At 54.3% G+C, this 17,050-nt stretch overlaps 1 protein-coding gene across 3 annotated transcripts in view; it reads left to right on the top strand.

Moving 5' to 3' along the window:
- The window catches only part of FGF18 (fibroblast growth factor 18), an 87,828-nt gene that overhangs the window by 7,876 nt on the left and 62,902 nt on the right, over nucleotides 1-17,050 (top strand). The window contains exons 1-3 of one of the 3 annotated variants that reach the window (XM_062587290.1): nucleotides 6,519-6,562; nucleotides 6,923-7,189; nucleotides 7,456-7,492. In XM_062587290.1, coding sequence (XP_062443274.1) covers nucleotides 7,158-7,189; nucleotides 7,456-7,492 — 69 coding nt within the window. In that variant the 5' untranslated portion in view covers nucleotides 6,519-6,562; nucleotides 6,923-7,157. Of the gene's footprint in view, nucleotides 1-6,010; nucleotides 6,100-6,518; nucleotides 6,563-6,922; nucleotides 7,190-7,455; nucleotides 7,493-17,050 lie in introns of those variants that run through there. The other 2 variants (XM_062587291.1, XM_062587292.1) reach the window with 2 other exon arrangements.

The following is a 17,050-nucleotide window of genomic DNA, read 5'->3' as shown; positions in this document are numbered from 1 at the left end:
AAACCAACCAGAATCCTGTATTACTAGATGCAGTTTCATGGAAGATTGCCAGCAGAAACAAAGTAACTTATTTCATGGGTTGTGGCCTAGGCCAACAACACACCTTCCTTGCAGAAAACTGTTACTGATGTACTAAAACCAGCAGAAAATCTACACAAAGCTGTGAATCTTTGCACACCAGATGTTGATCTCATCTCTGCTCTGGTTTTAAACAGCTTTAAGTACAGCTGCCTGTGTTTCATTGCATAGCGCGTGCACGGACAGTATGCCAGTTAAAATCAGAGATGTCGCTAAGGTGAACGTGGAGGATCCTATGCAGGTGCCCAGCAGGATCAAAGATCTTCGCTGTGCTTTGGTGGCAGGGAGCCAGTGCAAGCAAAAGGGTTGTGCAGGCAAATATCCTCCCACCACAAATGCATGCAGCCTTATGCAAAATTAAACCGGTGTGTGTGTCAGCTGTGGAGCTGGGGCAAAGTATTTTTCTAGGGCACATGTTCAGTAACGTTGCACTCTTCTCTCTGGTTATCCGAGCGCCTATTTTAAAATGATGTATAAGAATCTTCAAAGCTTTTTATCAGATCTTGTTGCTGCTGGCTGATGTGTTCAAAATCTTGGTGCTCTAGGAAATGCAAGTAAAAATCTGGGCAGAAGGGAGTATGATGTGCCAGGAACAGCAAGAGCGTTCAGGCTCACAGGCCAGAGATGGGTGTTTATGTGCATGAGCTGCCTCCTCCACGGAGGCATTCAGCATCCGCCCTGCACCTGCAAAGCCTGAGTACCCACCGGCACCAATGGACCACATGAGTGTGGGCCAAGATTTTTGTGTTTTCCTAGGGCATGTGTACTTGCTCTCCCATCTGGATGCTTTGGTGTTCAATAACAACTGGTTTGCTGGCCAGCTCTTTGTCGGCCACTGGCCTTGGTACAATTCCACTGCGGAGGAGTTCAAACTAACCCAAACCGCATGTCTTTGTTCCTCCATGTGGTGCACGGTCCTGGGAAGAAATTTCAGCAAGCTAGAACTTAAAATCAGTCCTGGGTTAACCGATAAATGGGGCTTCCCTTCTTATTTTGGCATGTAGTGAAACAGGGGAACTCCAGAGACCCAGCATTCGACTCCTAGGATGCAGAGCCATGTAGCTACTCTGTCTCCTGCATCGCGAGCGTGGAAGTGAAGGCTGTGTGCTTTGTGCTTCCAAAGCTCCACAGCTGTAGCCCAGAGCTTTGTGTCTGGCTGAATTTGAATCCTGTTTGCTCTTCACTGTACTTCTGCAAGGTTGTGACCAGATGTCACCATGCAGAGGCTGAAGTCTTCTTCTGCCTGTTGATTCAGAGCTGTTTTGCAATAGCTGCTCTGCCAAATGGAAGGGGTTGCAAAGCATCCTCTCTGATTAGCCTACCTGGCAAAAGTGTTTCTAAAATCCCTTATGGGATGAAACTGCCTTTTTGTGCAAAAACTGCACAAAGCTAGGGAATGTGCCATGTTGCTTCTAAAAACTACGTGTTTCTTTAACTGTGGATTAACTGTTTCTTTAACTGGTGGATTTCAGTTGTAAAAATCCTCCTCAGAAACAAGTTAACTTTTCAACAAGAATTACTTGTGGAAGTGATATGAGGCCAGAGAGTCACAATATGATGGGAACAAAGCATGCACAAATTCACCAGTATGCAGCAGGTTTGAGATGCGTAGCTAATCCCTAGCTTTGTAAAACAGGAGCCCAGGCTTTTTCTCTCCCTTCAAGCCTGGGATGTAAGGGAGCGGAGGGCTGCAGGTGCCAGGTGTGGTGGGGCTGGAGCTGGCATGTTGCAGCACTCTGATGTCGCAGGTGCTGGGGAGGTTCCCGTTCCAGCGTGCTGCTTGTTCCTTGGCTCCACTGGATCTGTTTTGCACCCTGTCAGACACTTGCTGGTTCAGCGATACGGACTGCTAGAGCAGAGAACGGGCAACTTGTTTTGCTGGGGGTGCATGGGGGGGGACCTTTGCAGCTGCATGAGCAAGAGGTTGTGCTGATTAGGCTTCGATTAGAGCTGGTGAAGAGCAGTAACTAAGCCGATAAGCCACCGAGGGCCCTGTAGGATGTGGTCTTAATTCCAGCATTTGCATGTGTGACTGGAAAGCATTGACCCCAGGGGATCATAGGGAGCTTGCAGCAGTGTATAAATCCTGCCTGGCCAGCGTGGTGGTTAATAAAACTTGGTGGATATCAAACTCTCAGAAACACACTGCATAGGCCATCACACCATGTATGAAAAATAAACAGTTTAAAAGACAGACATTCATTTTCCGTGTGGAGTTTGCAATGCTGGCTGGTTTCATATTGGGAATCGAATCCAACAGCAGCCTTTGCCAGTGGCAAAGATAGGCATGGTGGCAAAGATCTTATTTTTATGTATGTACATGCTCGCATATATGTGTGCTTGTAAGAACATGCAACTAAATAGCATTTCTATTTTTCCCATAGATACATGAAAAATGAGCTGCCCCTTCTATGTTCTGCCCTCTAATACGTTCTTCAAGGCTGGTAGCCTGGAATTCACTTAATTGGCATCAGTTTCCAGATAACTATTGAGTTTTTAAAATTTAAAGGTCTCTCTCAAAGGTGGGTGATGAGACTGCAACAAGATGCCATCAGGAGGCTGTAACAGCTTCCTAGATGCTCAGGTGACTTTGTCATGTCACCAGAGCCTACTTGGATGACAGTAGATCCCCACTAGCAACCTCGCCTTGTCCAGAGGCGCTTACCTCCGCATCAAGTCCTGCTGACATCAACCAGAGCATTCCCTCTTCGTGTCCTGCTGCAGAGTCCCGAGAGTGAGGTTTGTCCTGGTGGTGTTTTTGTGGTTTGGTTGTGTACCCTGGGGGGCTCCTGAAATCTGAAGGAATCTCTGTTTCAAATGGGGGTGCAAGGTTCCTGAAGGGTGGAATGGCTGCTGGCAGTTCGTTTGGACCATTTTAAGAGCAGACTTTCATCTCTTCCAGGATGGGTCGCTAGTGGTATTTCTAGCGTTTCTACTTACACCAACCATACAGAAGCACGGAGTACAAAAGTATTAATGTCTCTGTAGATACTGGGATGTTCTTGGATCATAGGAGCATGCTGGGATTTCCTGTGGAGGATGGAGCCAGTCAGCATCTAACCTCAGCCACCAGGCGCTCTCCAGCCCCCTGAGAGGTGCTGAGAGGAGGCAGGCGCCGCAGGTGAGTGTGCTTTGCTAAGGGCTCTGCTTTAATCCTTCCTGTTGTTCAGACTCTTGTTCCAGAGGTTATGTGAAACCATCAGAAAGCAGGCATGTCTCCCGAGAGTGGAAAAATGTGGCTTCTCCAGAGCATGAGGCACGTTTACCGCATTGCTAGTGGTGTGCATCCAGTTGTTTCAGTGAGCACATGGTCCCTCCTCCAGGCCTGATAGATCCCCTCCACCCGTATACCGCTGCTCGACCATTCCCTTACGGAAAGACTGGGCGAAGAGTGAGAGACCTCATGCGATGTGCTGTATGCTGGCATCGTGGGATCCTTTTGGAAGGAGCGAATTTCACGTTTTCAAACTTTTTGCATGGAAAGAGCCCTGCTGAAGGAAGGGTCATCCTGATTTGGTCTCTCGGCAGGGCCTTAAATATTGCGAAGCCTTCACAGCTCAGGCTCAGCTTTGTGCCTTGGGCCCGGAGGTCCTTTGGCACTGTATATGGAGAACAGGGTGGCACGTTCCTAACAGGAAGCTCCACTAGCCCTTCCTCCTCAATGACCATCTCTGCCAATGACCCTTGGGGCCAGCGTGCATTTCTAATGCCTGTTTGCATCAGCAGGACTTACAAGTGTAAATAATTGTCCTCCTTAAATACCCTTTCTGAGGACCTTGATGCAGCCCACATCAGTTAAGAAAGGCAGCCGATGTCCTCAGTGTGCTGAATGTTGTTATTCCCGTATCGGAGAGGTGAGGTAAGCAGAGACATAGCCTAAGCGAGATGCTTTGGGTTTGAAAATGTGATCGAGATATCCTGAGTTCCCTGTTGCAGTTGCTCAACATTTTCCATCGTGCTGGAATGGAAGAAAACTGGATGTTTTCAACTGGCACTAAAGTTCACCTGTATTAAAGTTTGGACTTGGGGGCTTGCTAGGACAAATCCATAAAGTTAATGGTAATAGAGAGCAACAGCTTGCTGCGATCACTGCAGGGACAAGAGGCTGAATGACAGGTTCTGATTTACTGCTTGTATCCTACTTCTTCGAAGACAACTTCAAAATTAGGAAGGGGGAAAGGGGAAGAGGGTGGTTCGTGAAGCGGGAGAAGCCTGACTTCTCCTGAGGAAGCACAAAACGACATGGCAGCCAAGGGCCTGTCGAATGGGGTCTGCGGCAAGCTGGGTGGATTAAAGCAGGCCGTGTTCGTCAAGCGAGCCCATGGCAAGCTCGCTTGAACCAATTTGAGACAGCTCTGCGCAGCGGCAGTGCAGGCGCGCTTGGATGTTTGGAAGGGCTTGAATCAGCCGTTGCCTCTGAGGCACTGCGTCCCGGGAGCGGGCGGCGAGCAGGGCTGACGGCAGCAGGTTGGGAAAAATCGATCGTGAACTATTTTGGTGTGCGTGTGCAGGCCTAGGGAGCCCCGGCTACTGAATCCGCACCTCTTGTGGCCGCTTCCCGCGGGCCAGCTATGGATAGCAAAAGGATCGGGGCCCAAATCGTACCCTGCGTCTGTATTTTTAGAAAGCTCTGAATAATTCTGTGATTGCTCTTAGTTTTGTTGGTCAGCAAAGCTGTGGAGGAGTAATTGGATCTCACGTTTTTGGTTGATGATGGGTGGCTGGAAGGGTTATGAAGGAGTTATTTCCTTGTGCCCTCCCGTCTCCTGGTGGCTTTGCAGAACCATCACGCGTGCCATGCAAAATCTCTTTCGCCATTGATACTGGCCGTGGCCAGGCTTAGCAGAGTGATGGTCTAATGTACATGGAGAATCCTGGGCTTTACTGCTTGGAAGAGAGGGCTTCTGCGGGAGGGGGCTGTGCGATGGCCCAGGTGGGACAGCCTGGGTTCCCCTCCCAAAAGCCCATCTCAACTGTGAGAGAGGCATCAGCAACAAGTAGGAGTATATTAAATATTTTCATCTCTAAGCTAAACCATTCACATTGGGTCTCATCCTGCAAGCCCACGGGTCCTGTTAGTCCTGCTTCTGCGCTGGGATTTCAGTGACCTTGACATCCGAACTGTCCAGAAGCAGCTCTGGCGCCCTTCTGCTTGGCCACCTTTGGGAACAACCTGCAGCCGCTGCGGCAGCGCTGCGGGGCTTTTGAGGCCGGCTGCACCCGCCGGTGTCCGTGGCACTCTGCTCACAGAGTTATTTGGGGGGTTTTTAACCTGTGGATCTCTAAGCTCAGTGCAACAGCAGTGCAGAGTCCGTTAGAAATGTCTCTATATATGTAGTTACACGTGTATGTATGTACACATACATGGCGACGGAGCTCCGGAGAGGAAGGGTGCTGCCCGTTTGCGGCTGAAAACGTGGCAGGAGGCAGAGGTTTGCTCCGCGTGCGTGCGCGGGGAGGCAGGAGGGCCCAGCAGGCTGGTGCGCTGCGCCCGCTCCTTCGAGCGGCGAACGCACTCAGCTGAGAGGTGCGGGCTGTGGTCGTGTTCTGCCTTCGCGAGGTGCTGACGGGCATCCCGCAGTCGGCCGGGAGCCCCGACGCGCCCGGCCCTCAGCAGTTCCCGGCGTTTTGTCTCCTAGAAAGGAGCCTTCGGAGAAGGCGAAACAGTTACGGCGCTCCATCGTAGGCCACGCGTGATTTTTTCTCGTTATTTTGGGGAAAAAAAAATAAACAATCCCCTGCAAGGCCCCTCGGTTTTCGGCGGCCCCGCGCCGCAGCAGAGCTCCGGGCGCGGTGCGCGGCCGCGGTGCGGTTGCGCGCTGCCGCCGCTGGATGGCAAGCGAAGCGTGCGGAAGCGGGCGGGCAGCGGCGGCGGGCGCTGCGCGGGGTGAAGCCCGACAGCCTGACCCCGGCGTCGGTGTCGCGGCGTGGGAGATGCGGCCACGGTAATAAATAAGGGTCTGGCACGGCGCGGGCGGCCGCGGCCCGGGGGCAGCGCGGCTCGCCCCCGCCCGGGCGCAGGTAAGGGCCGCGGGGCGCGCACGCCGCTGCGGGGGCGCGCGGAGCCGCCGCGCCGCTCCGCGCCGGCAGCAACAAAGCGCGGTGCGGGCGCTGCGGGGCGGCACGTGTCGGCCGCCCCCTAGCGCGGCGCGGCGCTGCGCTGCGCGGGCGCGGAGCCCAGCCGGCAGCCGCCCCTCTGCGCGGCGCCCGCTCCCCGCCCCACTTATTTTATTATTTTATTTATTTTATTATTTTATTTTATTATTTTATTTATTTTATTATTTTATTTTAGTATTTTATTTATTTTATTATTTTATTTTATTTTCCTCTCGCGTTTTTGGCTAGGCCCGTGCGCCCCGCCGGGGGTTCCCCTCTGCGGCGGCGGCCGGGCAGGGCAGGGCAAGGTGGAGGTGCGCGTCGTGCGCGGGCTCCGCGGGCGCGCAGCGCCCCGCCGGGCGGCAGCGGCTGCCAGCGCTGCCCCTAGGTGTGTTCGGATCTGGACGGGGAGGGGGTGCGCGCAGCGGCTCTTTCCGCCCGCCGCGCAGCCCTGGCTCGCCTCCCTTTTGGCTCCCCCCATTGCTTTATTTTATTTTATTTTTCGGGGGAGGGGGCGCGGTTTTTTAATACTTTCCTGTGCTCGTTTTCGCTGCCCTCCCCGCACGGGCCGTGCCCGCGGCGGCGGGGGCTGCGCGGGGCCCGGCGGCCGCGCTGCGCCGTGCCGTGCCGTGCCGTGCCGTGCCGTGCTGCGCTGCGGCGGAGGCTCGGTGTGCGCGGGGGGGCGGCGGGGGGGCACTTGCTGATGATCGGAAGTTACTGACAATAAGCACCTTCATCCCCCCCAAAGGCGGAGAGAGAGGGAGAGGAGGAGGAGGAGGAGAGACAGGGGGAGCGGAGGGCTGATGCCTAAGCGAGTCACTCGGAGGAGGCAAGGCGGGCGGTACCACAACTTCTCGGCGGCGCGGAGCGGCGCGGAGCGGCGCGGAGCTTGCCGGCCGGATCGCTCCCATGTCAGGGCGGCGGTGGGGGACTGCACTCTGCTAGCGTGAAGCCACTGACCTCCCCCCTCTCCTCGCTCAGCGATGTATTCACTGCTCTCAGCCTGCACTTGCTTGTAAGGATTATGGCATATTTTTTTCCTTTTTTCCTATTTTTATTTTTTATTTTTTTTAGAAAAATGAAAAGTTTTATTTTGGAGGCTCCGGTTGCATTTTCCGTGCAATCAGGTGGTAATTGGGACCCGAGCCTTTTTATAAGCAGACCATCGATCTGTGTCGTTTAAAAAATTGCAAACAAAAAACAAAGCAAAAAAAAAAAAAAACTTTAACCATTTTACCGCATCATTTGATCTTTTGTTGCTTTTTTTTTTCTCCTCTCCAGATGTTTACATTTCCTGCTGCTGTGCTTTCAGGTACAGGTACGTGTCCTTTCTGTCCTCTTTCGATTTTGGTTGTAAAAAGAGAAAAAAAAAAGGAAAAAAAAAAAGAAACAAAGGAGGCGTGCTGACCTTCGAGTGCCAGGCAGTTTTGGATAGGGGTTTCACTTTTTCCTCTAGTTTTTATAGTCGCGTTAAAGCGGTCGCCGCGCCAGACGCCGGAGCGTCCCTCGCCCGGCCGCGGGCTGCCCCTCGCGCGGAGCCGCTCGGCGGCGCGGCGCGGCGGAGCGGAGGCGGCGCGGGGGCGCCCCGTCCCCCCGCGCCGCCTCCGCGCCGCTCCGAGGGCTGCGGCGGAGCCGGGCACGCCAGTAGCCTGCATTAGAGGGATCCTCTGGAGTGCATTAGCCTGGCTAATGATGTGAGAGGGAGTGCTGGACTCTCCTACTTGCACAACGTTGATTGATGCACTTGCCTTGGAATAGCAGGCGCTCTCCTGCTCGCCCTCCTTCCTTTCTTTTTTTCTTTCTTTTTTTCCCCCTTTTTTCTTTTTTTTTTCCTTTATTTTTTTTTTCCTAGGGAACTTACTCCCAAAAACCTGAGACTTTGAAAAACACGCGTTGCCCTAGCCAGGAGCGGGAGGCTCCGCGCTCCCTCCCCGTTATTCACTAGAAAGCCGCCCAAGGCAGCTCCCGCTTTGATCCCGCCTCGGCGGGGGCGAAGCCGCCGGCGGAGCCCCGCGGAGCCCCGCGGAGCAGCGCGGAGCCCCGGGCTCGCGGCGCTGCGGCCCGCCCGCGCCGCCCCGCTGCGCCCCGCGCACCTGCCGCTCCCCGCCGCGACGCCCCGCGGCTGCGCGCTGCGGCCCCGTCGAGGCCCCTGTCCCTGCTCCCCCCCCGCAAAAAGAAAACCCCCAAAACCCTGGGGGTCACATTTTCCTTTTTGATGTTTTCTTTTCCTTTTCTCGTCCCCGCTGCTGCTGCGCCCCTGAGGCTGCTCCGCGGCGGAGGAGCTGCAGCCGGGAGTTGCCCCGCGTTTGCCGCCTCGCTCCGGCGCGCTTTTCCGAACCGAGGAGTAGCAGGCGGCGCGGGGCTGGCGGCGACGGCACCCGCTGCAGCGGCGAGGCGGTTTGGGGATTTTTCTTTCTTTCTTTCTTTCTTTCTTTTCATTTTTTCATTTTTTTTTGGGGGGGGGGGGAAGATTGTGCGGTAACTGAAGTTAATCAGCCCTCCAGCCCCCCTCCCTCTCCCCCTCCCTTTGGTGCTTTTAGTGAATCAGAAAAAGTTTTGGCTCGCTGCCTGGAAAGCACTTGCTAAAATCTGATCTCTTACTTCAGCAGCCTTAAAACTTGGGAAGTTATTGGCATTTATACAGTTGGAGCTTGCAGGCTTCCAAAGCAATAAAATAATAAAGAAAAAAAAAAGTAGTTCTGCACGCTGTCTTACTATTAGAACCATACTGTCTCGGTTTAGTGCCGACTTTGCAGTGTTTGATGTTCGGATTCGCCCGAACGGGAGCCCGAGAGGTGTCTCCCCTCGACGCTCGGAGGGGTGGCGAATCCGGCCGGGTGTCGCGGCGAGAGGCGTGCTATTATGGCTATTAGCGTAGGGAGCCAAAACATTAGATTAGTCATACTCAAGGGCCTTCAAGTGAGTGTTTACAGTATTAATGGTAGATGAAAAGATGTGAATGCTGTAAGTTTTTATTGCCCGTTTTGTTACACTTTCTTTCTGAATTTATTCACAGGATTACGTGTTTTGAGCCTGAATGGGAGAAAGGGATTATAGGATTTCTTTTATAATGATCAGTTTGGGTTGGAGTTAGCCTTTGGTGAACTAGAGTAAATTAATGCATCGCTTAGGTTTAATATTTATTTAGGCTAAAGGGAATTGTTTAGTTTTGCTCAAAGAGCTCTGCATTGTATTGGGGAGATCTAGGAATGCCTGCAGCGGATTATGTGATAAGGCCACCGCTCGCCCTCCCGTGAAAGTCACGGCCGACGCATCGTCCTACGCGGTATCGTTAGAATTATGCCCCTTTGCTTCTGCATCTTACTTTGTGGTTCTGCGTGCAACGGTGAAAACACCTCTGGCACGCTTCAGAGTGTGGTTCGGGTGTTTTGTGTCTTGGTCATTTGTATATTAAGACTTTTGCCAGGGTGCGGGGTATTGACGTGTGAGGTGCGCGCAGTTCGATGACGCTTTAGCTCACCTGCTGGCTAAACCCTCCTTTCTCGGGGGCTCTCTGACTACTGCAGCCCAAGGTGTAGGCAGCGTGTTTTCCAGGCTCCTACCCAATGGCAATAACATCCGCAGCTGGTTTCCGTCTCTTGCCTCTCGAGGGGCTGTTGCCCTGCCGCCTGCCCGGGGTCGCTTGCCCTGGCAGCGTCGGTGGCGTTGGCTCTGGAGTCCCGTCGTTGCTCCCTGTGCCGTGCCAGTGGGCACCCGGCTCTGCGAGAGCCTTTTAACCCCTTTGGGTGAAGGCCGAGCTCATCGTACAGCCGCCGGAAACGGGGTCGGATCCCCCCCCCTCCGCCCCCCAGCTCGGCCGCGTCTCCCGCCGCGGGGAGGCGAGCGCCAAGGACGGAGCACGGCACAGGCGACCCGGAGAGGCTGCGGTGGGCTGAGCGCTTTCTTCCGGCGATGCGCCGTGAGTCTGGACGCGGGTACCAGAATGAGCGTTACAGGTTGCTTGCGAATGGTCTTGAGAAGCCACGGAAAGGCTTGTCCCGTATCTACAGAGCTACTGAACAGCCTCCTTCCCCTTCCGCAGCCTCTCTGCTGAGCGCGCTGGGCCCCGTGCTGCTCCAGAAGATCCCTCAGAAACGTGTTCAGCAAAAGAGCTGCTTTACAGGCTGCCGAGAGGCAGAAGCAAGCGCGGGCATTTTCAGGCGCGGGAATTTCTGTACGTGCTGTGGCAGTGGGCAGCGAGGGGGAACAGCCGCTCGGGTGCTTGGGACCCCAAACCTGGAACACGTTGCAGTTTGCAGCTGTTTCCAAGCTCCTAGAGGGATGCGACGTGCTTCAGAGGGGCGAAGAAAGACTCGGCCGCAGTCGCGGTGGATGGGGTGTACGGCAGAGCGGGCGCGGGGCTCGAATCGCCCGGACCGGTACCGAGCCGAGGAGCGTACGTACCGGCGAGCCCGGGGTGCCAAGGGCGGCCGGGACGCGGCGTGCGTTCCCTCTGCTTTTCCGGGCCGTCCCGCAGCTGCTGGGTTTGTTTTGCACGGTCTGTACCCCGGCCTGGGAGCCCCGTCGCCCGCCGAGCCGCTTCTCCTGCAGCCGCGTCCCAGGGCGGCCCCTTCCGCGGGCTGGGGAGGGGGTTTCGGCTGAGCGAGGGGATCTCACCGTGTGCTAGGGGTCTATGTGCAAGAGCAAAACTCACTGAAAATACTCCTTTTGCATTTGCAACCTACTCCCCGGATCCTCTTAGTATTTTTGTGGGTGTCCCTTTGGCTCCTCGGGAGCGGTGGAAGCTCCTGTCCTCTCGCCTCTCCCTCTGAGCCTGGAGCCAGGAATCCAACTGGGGGAAAGTGCTTCTACCCAAACTGAGCGCGAGAGCCCACCCGCTCTGAATAATGTTGTCTTTTGCTTTGATTTTTTCCAAGATAGATTTTTTTTAGGTGTTTCATAAGAATAGGTGAAAAATGCATTCAGGTTGTGATTCAAAAAAAAAAAAAAAGAAAAAAAAAGAAGTTGCCGTTGTTGCACCAGTGCCTGGGTACGCGCGTGCTGCGGGCGCTCGTGCGAAGGTCCCCGCTGGCCTGCGGACACGCGGGCGGCGTCGGGGCTGCTGCGGCTGCCTGGCTGCTCTGCCCGCGCGAGCGGCTCGGACCTTCGGCGGAAGCACGCGGCTGCGTTCCCCGCCTGGCGGGAGCGCGTCCCTCCCGGGCACGGCGCTGTGCCGGTCGGCCCTGCGCCGCGGGCCGCGCCGACTGCGGGGCAGCCAGAAGGGTGCTGTTCTCCCGCGCTGCGTTGGCCCCTTTCCTGAAGGCGCTCTCGCCGGCCACGTCCTCCTGCAAGCAGCTCCCGTCGGGGGCTGGCGGCGAACCCGCCTGGCTCATCGCTCCAACCTCGTGCACGCGCCGTCGAGCCTGCTGGTGATCCCCGGTAAGGTAAAACTTCCTTCTGGGAAGGAAAGCTGGAAGTAAACAGGGAAGATTGCAAGCTACTCGGTGTTGGGTAACTGCAGCATCGTCCCTGAGGACGGATGAAACGTGATAAAAGTTACAGCATGGGCTCGGCCCCGCGCAGGCGGGGAGCGGGTGCAGCAGGTCCTGCTGCCCTTGCCTGAGGTTAAGGAAAACGGGGCAGAGCCCAGCCCTCGGGGGCTCGCTTAATCTCACACTGAGATTAAAGGTGAGGGATGAGCCTGGGTTAATCGGGGCAGGTTTTCAGCACGGGGCAGCCCCGAGAAGGCACAGGGAGGAGTCAGGCGGGTGGACGTGTCGCCTCGTCCCCCGGTTTTGGCTGAACACAGGGTTGAGAGGCATCAGTTGGAGGCACAGTTTAAACCAAAGTTTGTGCCGAATGCCCTTGACAGGACAAACTGTAACACACGAGAACGGAGGCAAAAAACGCTGGAAAATTAATGCCACCAAGCAGGTTCGGTCCTGAAGGAATTATTTCTGCCCAAGGTGGCTGTGGGGGCTGGAGGCAGCAACCGCCTGGACCAGGGCACTGAACAGACACGGCCCCTAGTGGGGAAAGGGCCTGGAAGGCCAGTGACTCCTCTGCTAACACCTTATTATAAAATCACATTGAGATTAATTACTGTTAAACCTTGGTGAAGTTCCCTGGGAACTGCATATTGCATCCACGCAAATGCCAGAATGTAGCAGTTAATAACTGATTGCTCTTCCTACAAGGTATTTTCACCACTGCTTATTCCTCCTACATCATTTTTCTTCAGATGCATATTGCAACCCCCTTTCTTCCCTGCTAAAACGCTATCTTTGGCATCGTTTGTAAGGACAGCTTGTTAAAAAGCTGTTGCGTCTTTTGGAATACCCTGAGCTAGTCTTCTGCAAAAAGACAGAATTAACACAAAAGTACAGGCAAGAGCAGAAAGCATACAAAATAACTAGGATGGTAGCATGTGCGCGCAGCGCGATCGTAGGCCCGGCTAGCAGGGTATGTTTCCCCAAGCCCTGGGAACGTAAGTCAGAAAACTGGATGAAACGCAAGGTTGGTAGAAGGGAATTTTACTACTTCTCTGTTGCTCTGAATCCACCTAGAGAGTGGTGGTCTCCTGGTTGCTTATGAGAATTGGAAGGGAAAGAAGGGTTTCCCTGTTCGGTTCCCACCTGACAAATGTTCACGCCATCAAACATGGCACCGATGCGCTACAAATTGCGTTTGCTCCGTGCCTGCATGCGGAGCGTCTGACGGACCCTGCACGATTTTGACATTTACTGAGCCGGGATTCCTTTGGTGCCGAGTGCCTGGCTGCTGGCTCCCTGTATTTTGTGCCCATCAAGCCCTTTGCCACTGACTTTTTTTTTTTTTTTTTTTTTTTTTGATAGATGATCAGGCAAAAGGGGAAAAGGAGAAAAAACAAAGTTAAGTCAGCAATTCAGGTTTAAGTGAAGTTAATCTATGGAGGTTATTTAGTTCCTTTGAGGGCATTTGCCTGGGTGCAAGTGCCCGAGCCGATCCGTGCGGCAGCTCCGTTTGTCACCCCGCGGATGCTGCGTATGGATATAAACTTTCAGCAATACCTTAGCCTTGATGCTCTGTGGGCTTGTTCTGTTGAATTGTCTCTAAGGCAGATGTGAAGCCTTAGATGCTGATGCTTATTTTTCCTACTTGGATTCAAACTATAGGCAGAATTTTGCTCAGTTATGCAGTTGTACAAATTAATAGCTAACGGGCTTGCTGCTCCACTTGCAGCCATGATTTACAACTGTAAAATGAAAGCGGATTTTGACCCCTTAAACTGCCAGGCCTTAAGGTCACAACACTGTGTGAGTCGCATTAGTCCTTAAATGTGATGCTGTACTGTAAAATTGCATGGTGCAATTTGCTATTGATTATCTGTAAAATAAATTATGATGTATGTAGTGCAGGTTTCTGACCCCGTGGTCATGACCTTACTTTGATTGGTAAGACTTCCGACCAGCTGAGATCAGAATAGCAAACAGCCCCACAGCAATCAATAGCTAGATAAACCCGCAGTTCTAATTGTTGGGGCCTTCCATGGGAATACCATTTTCTGCTGTGTACACACAACATTTTTATCCCGGGGAACAGGCAGTACTTTTGCAAACTTCACCTAGAATTGCACGTAAAACTCCATGCATAATTCCCTATTTGGGTGACGAGCCGGTATAACTCCAGGGAAATCACTGATAGAAAACTTTGCAGGACGAAACGGGGCGTTCTGATTTTTTTGCTTCAACGTTTTTAATTATCGGTGAAAAAGCGTGTGGTTCAGCGTGTGCTTTAAAGAGAAGAGCGAGCGCCGTTCGGACCGGCGCCGCTGCTCGTGCCCTGCTGCGGTCTGCAGTGCACGTCGCAGGCAAGGCACCGAGGAGCCGCTGTGGCGATACGGTGCATTTTGCAAATTTGAAATGCCATTATCACAGCGCCTCAGAGAGAACTCTCCTGAAGCGCCGGCCGGACTTAATGGTTACGAGCAAAATTTATAACTAGATCCCGGGGCTGGATTTGCAAAGACGTGTAGCTGCCCGGCGATGCCGATACAGATGCTGAAAAATCACGTCGCTCACCGAAGCGCATTGGGCGCCTCCTGCGGCGGTCTCACGCGGGTGAGATCCCGGCGTGGGCACGCGCGCCGCGAAATCCTGCTGGCCGTAGCCCCCGGGGAAGCCGCACGCCGGGGCTGCTCGAGCGCTCGTCAAAGCCCCGGTGCCGGCGGGCACCTCGCTGCTGCGGGAGGTGCCCAGCCAGCCCCGTGCCGAGGATGCAGCGGCAGAAATACCCTCGCGCTTGGCAGACGCCGACAGGGAAAAAGCCTTTAGGGAGCCGAGCCGGGGGGGGCGAGGGCTTCCCGCCCCGTGCCAGCCGCGGCAGCCTCTCTCGCTCTTGGGTCAGCTGGACCCCGCTGCTGCGATCTGCAGGGGAAGTAAATAGATGGGAAGAGTCTGCCAGAGAGGCAAAGGGCCTGCTCGCACGCTGTTTAGGTTGAGTGAGCAGATAATACGAATTTAATTGCCGTCTGAATTTAGCAAACGAGTAAATGGGATTTGCTTGCGCGGTTTGCCTCTCTGGCCGGGAGCCCCATTTCCGCAGCGTGCACCAGAGCCGCCCGTGCCAGGGGGCTGCGCAGTGCCGGGCTCGCGGACGGGTCCCCCCTTGAGGCGCGCCAGCCTTTCGGCAGGAAGGATTGCCGAGGAATCGCCAGCTGTGTGTCGGGAGTCGCTAACGATTCTGGTGTCTCTATTCGTTTTTGTTTCCTATTTAAAGTGCTTCAAAAAGGATCCGTTTTCAGAAAGCGCTCAGAAACGTTGCCTGAAAACGGGAAACCTGAAATAAGGAATAATTAAAAACAAACAAGCAAAACTTTTCCCCAGCTCGCCGAAGCAGAAAGGTAAGAAATCCTGTTTGTCCAGCATTTGCAGCGTAAGGATTCCCATGCAGGAGCACAGCTAATAGTGCTCAGTACAAACCTGGTATTAGAAAACAAGCCATGCTTTTCCTTTCCGGCCCTGGGCTCATACGGTCGTTATATCTGATCCTGAAGGCAGATTGACAGTTTGGTTTGGATTAAATTCAACGCATGGTTTATGCCATGCTTTTGATAAGGCTCTGTATTAATCTGATCTTTTTTTTTTTAACGCAATCTTCAGTGCATTAATAGCAGAATTGGCCATTCCTAGGAACATTTTTGCAGTGTAACCATTGAGGAATTTATTTCTGGGGGGGAAGATGATATTGCTGATTTTAAAAGCTTTCCAGATCCCAGGTAAAATCGAAATCCCGTGGCTTGGGGGGAGGCAGCAGGCTGGGCACGGCTCGGTCAGGCTCGGAGCTGTTTTGTCGGCGGCTGCAGAGCGCGTTTTCTAGGCGCGCCTTTGGGAGGGCCGCGCCGCGGATCCGGCGGGACCCGCTCGGAGGTGTTGGGGCAGGTCTCCGCCCCGTTCGCGAGGAAATCGGCGCTGGGCGGCGGCGGCGGCGGGGCCCCGTCCGTCCCTGGGGAGCGGGGTAGCTCGCAGGATGTGGCTCTTCCCTCGGGGAGGAATCGGGTCCGCAGGCCGGCGGCGGCCCCTTCCTCCCCCTCGCAGGCGGAATAGCTTATCGATTTCTCCGGCCCGCTCGCCCCCACCTACGCGGAGACACCGACCCCTCCACCCCAGCGCTAAATCATCCCCGCCGGGCTCGCCCGCGAGCCCTCTGATCTTTCGGGGTCGTTGTCGGTATTTGTGCTCGCGGAGGTTTACGATCTGTCGGCACCGGCCGCTGAAATGCTTTATTTATCCGTACGCGGGGCCACACAGGCTGCGCCCTCGCCCCGGCGTCGGGTTCGGGATGCTGCAGCTAAGGTTTGTGTCAGCACTTCCACGTACAAACCGTGGTATTCAGGGGTTTTGCAACTCGGTGGAAAAGCAAACGAGCGACCTGGCACAGCAAGTGACGGCTCGGAGGCGCGCTGCAAAACCTAGCTACCCGCCGCCCGTTCAGGGATTACTAGATGGGCAACCTCCTTCCTCAAGGAAAATAGCCAAACACATCCTCCTCCTTTAGTCTGATTTTTTTTTTTTTAAAAAGAAAACCCTCTTTTGTGTCTGTGCAGTTGTGTCAGATGGGGAAAACACAGTGAGGTAAGACACAGACGGGAAGCTTTGCCGTACACCTAAAAATAAACGCCCAACCTATTCCGAACAGAACTGGCCTTTTACTCTGAAAAATCGCCTGGGTTTTCTACAAAAGCTCGAGACGGCTTGCGGGGGTACCGTCGGCCGGGCCAGCGGCGGCTGTGCTCGCCCGCTCCCGCCCAAAGGCTGCAGGACCGGGTTCGGCAGACGGAGCCGCAGAGGTGCCGTTTCCGAGGCTGCCGTTAGCTTCTCTAAGCAGAAAGAGGAGGGAAGGGGAAAAAAAAAAAAAAAAGAAGAAAAAAGCCCGTTTCTTCATCAGCGAAGCCGCCCTTCGAAGCGCGGCGGGTTCCTGGGGGTCTCCCGGCCGTACCCCCGGGTGCGCTCGGCGGGCCGGGGGCGGCGGAGCAGTGGCAGCGCCGCAGCCGTGCCCGTGCCGGGCACCGCAGCGGGGAGGCTCCCGGCGCCGCGGCCCTCCCAACAGTAGGCGACGCGGTGAGGTGTATAAAGGTGATTTATTGTCGTGTTAGCGCAGGAGCTTGCGGGCTTATAAATTACGTTGAGATTTCTCGATAATGGAGGGAGCGCAGTATGAACAGGAGAGGTAATAGGGCTTGAGAGCGTAGTTGGAATAAGTCCTCTGCGGAAGGAGAACTTCCCTGGCTATTTGCAGGTATGCAGTGGTGGCTGGCTGTGGCGGAGAAAGAGCATTTAGGGACCAAAAGTCGTCTTTTTTTTTTTTTTTTAAAATATATATATATATATATATATATATATATATATATTTATTTTTGTATTGCTTGCTCTTGATGGCTGATGTGTTCTCCTGGCGC

This window comes from Rhea pennata, chromosome 14, assembly GCF_028389875.1.
Source record: "Rhea pennata isolate bPtePen1 chromosome 14, bPtePen1.pri, whole genome shotgun sequence".
Taxonomy (NCBI): Eukaryota; Metazoa; Chordata; class Aves; order Rheiformes; family Rheidae; genus Rhea; species Rhea pennata.
This window is presented reverse-complemented; position numbering and strand designations above follow the sequence as displayed.